The following is a 2,826-nucleotide window of genomic DNA, read 5'->3' on the forward strand; positions in this document are numbered from 1 at the left end:
ACCACCTCCCCCTTGCCTGGGCCTTCGAGATAAAAAAAAAAAAATTAGGCGCTAAAAGTTTGTCCGGATATATGCTCGGGGGGACAAGGGGAGAGAGAACTAAAGGATGGTGAAGGGGAGAAAGGGAAGGGAGAAAATGTGATGTATGGAACGAGGCTGGAGGCTAAGTTGGATGGCCTGGCCGGTCAGGTTAGCTGGTTGGCAGACGAGCTGTGACTAGCCAGCAAGCAGCAGCAGAGAGAGCAAGCAAGATATCCACCATGGAGCAGGCGCAAAGTCAAGGCAGTTGTTGACCTAAGTACGGGAGTTGCAGCGTCGTTGAGAGAGTCCAGCTCTCTCTGTCTGTCTGATTGTCTCTCGGGGCAGATGGGCGTCCAGCAGCGGATGAGTAGTTACTTGCAGAGGACAAGCAGGAGAGCAGCAAGAAGAGCAGCCAGCAAGGCGACGTCCTCGATGGCTAACTTAAGGGATTGGCCGGTCGAACGGGTCGGAACTGGTGAGACGAAGAGACGGAAGACCAGGAGAGACCGAGACTGGCTCTGGGCGCGGGGAGATATCTAGGGATGCTTCTACTCCGTCCTGTCATCATATATATATATATACATATATATAATATGTATAATCCGTATAGACACCATCAGCAGAGAGCCGGAGTCCCGTTCCTACTGCTCGTACGGTCGACCGTTCGATGCATAAGAACTCCCCCCAGGCAGATGTACTTTTCTCTCCCGTACGAGAGAAACGAGCTGGCGAGGTTGATCCGGAGAACGGCGAGCGGCTCCAGGGGGACTCCCTCCTGTCGTCTGCACCTTTTATATATTAGTAGCTAATGGATGTAACTAATAATGGATGGATAGTCATCCCTCCAGTCCTTGCGAATAATAAGCCAGGCAAAAAAGCAACAAGATGCCAGAGATCGAGCGATAGACAGCAGACAGACTGACGGACAGGCGGACGGACAGGAAGGACCCTTGACTACTTCCTTTCCTTTCTTTTCTCTCTCTCTCTCTCTTTTACTTACAACTATTCCAGCCTTCTTGTTCCTTTTTCCGCCTTGGGTTGTTGGTTTGATATGTACTTTTATGCATGCTTTCTTCTCCTGTGCTACGAGCTCTTTTTTTGCCTGCGAGGACATGTATATATATATATATATATATATATAAGCTACGACTCTCGAGAGATCGTGTGCACAAGAGGAAGAAGAAAACATATCCGACTAGTGAGTCCATCCATCGATACGAAGAATGATGAGAAGAGAGAGAAAAGAAAACCTGGGATGAAGCTGCAGCTGAGCGAAAGAGAGCCCAAATAAGCTTCACGAACCTGCGACATATTACAAACTGCAAGGATGGGGATGTCTTCGCTAACAGTAAAATTGATCGTTTTCCTTTCTTTTCTTTTCTTTCTTTCCCTTCGTTACATATATTATTAGTTATGGGCCACGATGCTGGATGGGCCATGCCATGTCTGGGGACGGGGATGGAGCCCTGGGACCGTGACTGGGGGGATGATGATGATGATGGAGCAAGCCACTGGGATCTCCCGTAGGTAGCCTGGGCGGATGGCGGAGAAGAAGCTGTTTTGTGGCTATTATTATTCTCGTTCGATGGGCGCCAGCTTAGGTGCATGGATGAAAGATAAGGCAAAGTCTTCTAATGGGAGAGCTACCAGGAGTGGCCCAATAATAGAATAGAATCTGTTTTGCTGCCTGGGCAAACGCATCGACGTTGACGTTTTGGATGTTCCTCCCGGGTATTTCAATTGGCGTGTGGCTGGTTAGTGATCGTGAGTTCTGGCCCTGGAGGGAGTGAGCACTCCGTAGAGGAAGTTCGATCGGTGCTCTCTGCTGTCCAGGGATGTCTTTGCTTTTGGTGACTACTCTGCAAGGAGCATGGTGGCTACTCGGCGAATGCAGCCCCCTCAAGGCATCATCTAACCGCTGTTCTTGCCCTTTCTCGGTGGAAAGAATAGTGAAAATACAAAGTGATGTGTCTCTGGTCAGTGGCCTCTGGCTGCCCCTGAGGATACCACTCTCACGCTGTCCCATACGCTCTGTGATACTTTGACGGGCAGCTTATGCCCTTTCAGACACTGGTCGATCAACCACATCCCTACGACAAATTCCTCCCGAGACAGCAGCCCATATGCATGGTGGCTGACGGTATTCCAGATCTGTTCCAGCATCTGCGTCGGTAGCCTGCTCCGAGTCCAGATGTCCCGGACCACCATGCTTGACACAGTCTCCTCCAGGATAACAGATCTATCCTTGATGTTGATCTGTTCATGCACGCCTACGAACAGGCCTTTGTTCGCGGCCCACACCCCTTCGTAGCGCTTCTTCTCCGATGCAGTCACCCTGTCACGCCAGCGCTTGCGATCGCCTTCCCGATGCTTATGCGGGTGCGTTCGGATGATTTTCCGGCCGTGTTCCTTGCTTCGATGTATCTCACCGGCTGCAAAGTCCGGGTCAGAGAGGGCGGGGGCTCGCATTGTCCGTTTCATGGTCGTCGTCTTGTTGGGGCTGGGTGTCCTGGGGCTTTTGCCATTGTCTCCCCTTCCTGGCCGGTCGCTCCTGTTGCCACTGTGGCTAACTTGCAGAAACGAGCGAGATCTTGATCGTCGACTAGGCGGTAGCGGGGGAGGGTTGCTACTGTTGCTGCTATGATCTTTGGACGGGGACGGAGTGCGGCGTGATGCCAGTGTTGACGCTGCGATTGCATCGGCCAACGCACTCTCGGAAACACCAGAGTGCTGGGATCGTAGTGGGCTTGCTCGGGCATGGGGGCGCGGATTTGGTCGCGGATTCTGGGGAGGCAAAGAAGGGAG

The 2,826-nt window shown here is 51.9% G+C and overlaps 1 protein-coding gene across 1 annotated transcript in view; it reads right to left on the reverse strand.

Moving 5' to 3' along the window:
- Nucleotides 1-1,998: 1,998 nt before the first annotated feature.
- Nucleotides 1,999-2,826, reverse strand: part of TERG_06331 (uncharacterized protein) — a gene marked incomplete at its 3' end in the record, with an annotated part of 3,067 nt that continues 2,239 nt past the window's right edge. The window contains exon 2 of the mRNA XM_047748596.1: nt 1,999-2,767. Within this exon, the coding sequence (XP_047604581.1) occupies nt 1,999-2,767 (769 nt within the window). The remainder of the gene's footprint in view (nt 2,768-2,826) is intronic.

Source organism: Trichophyton rubrum (genome assembly GCF_000151425.1).
Source record: "Trichophyton rubrum CBS 118892 genomic scaffold supercont2.7, whole genome shotgun sequence".
In the NCBI taxonomy this organism is placed as follows: Eukaryota; Fungi; Ascomycota; class Eurotiomycetes; order Onygenales; family Arthrodermataceae; genus Trichophyton; species Trichophyton rubrum.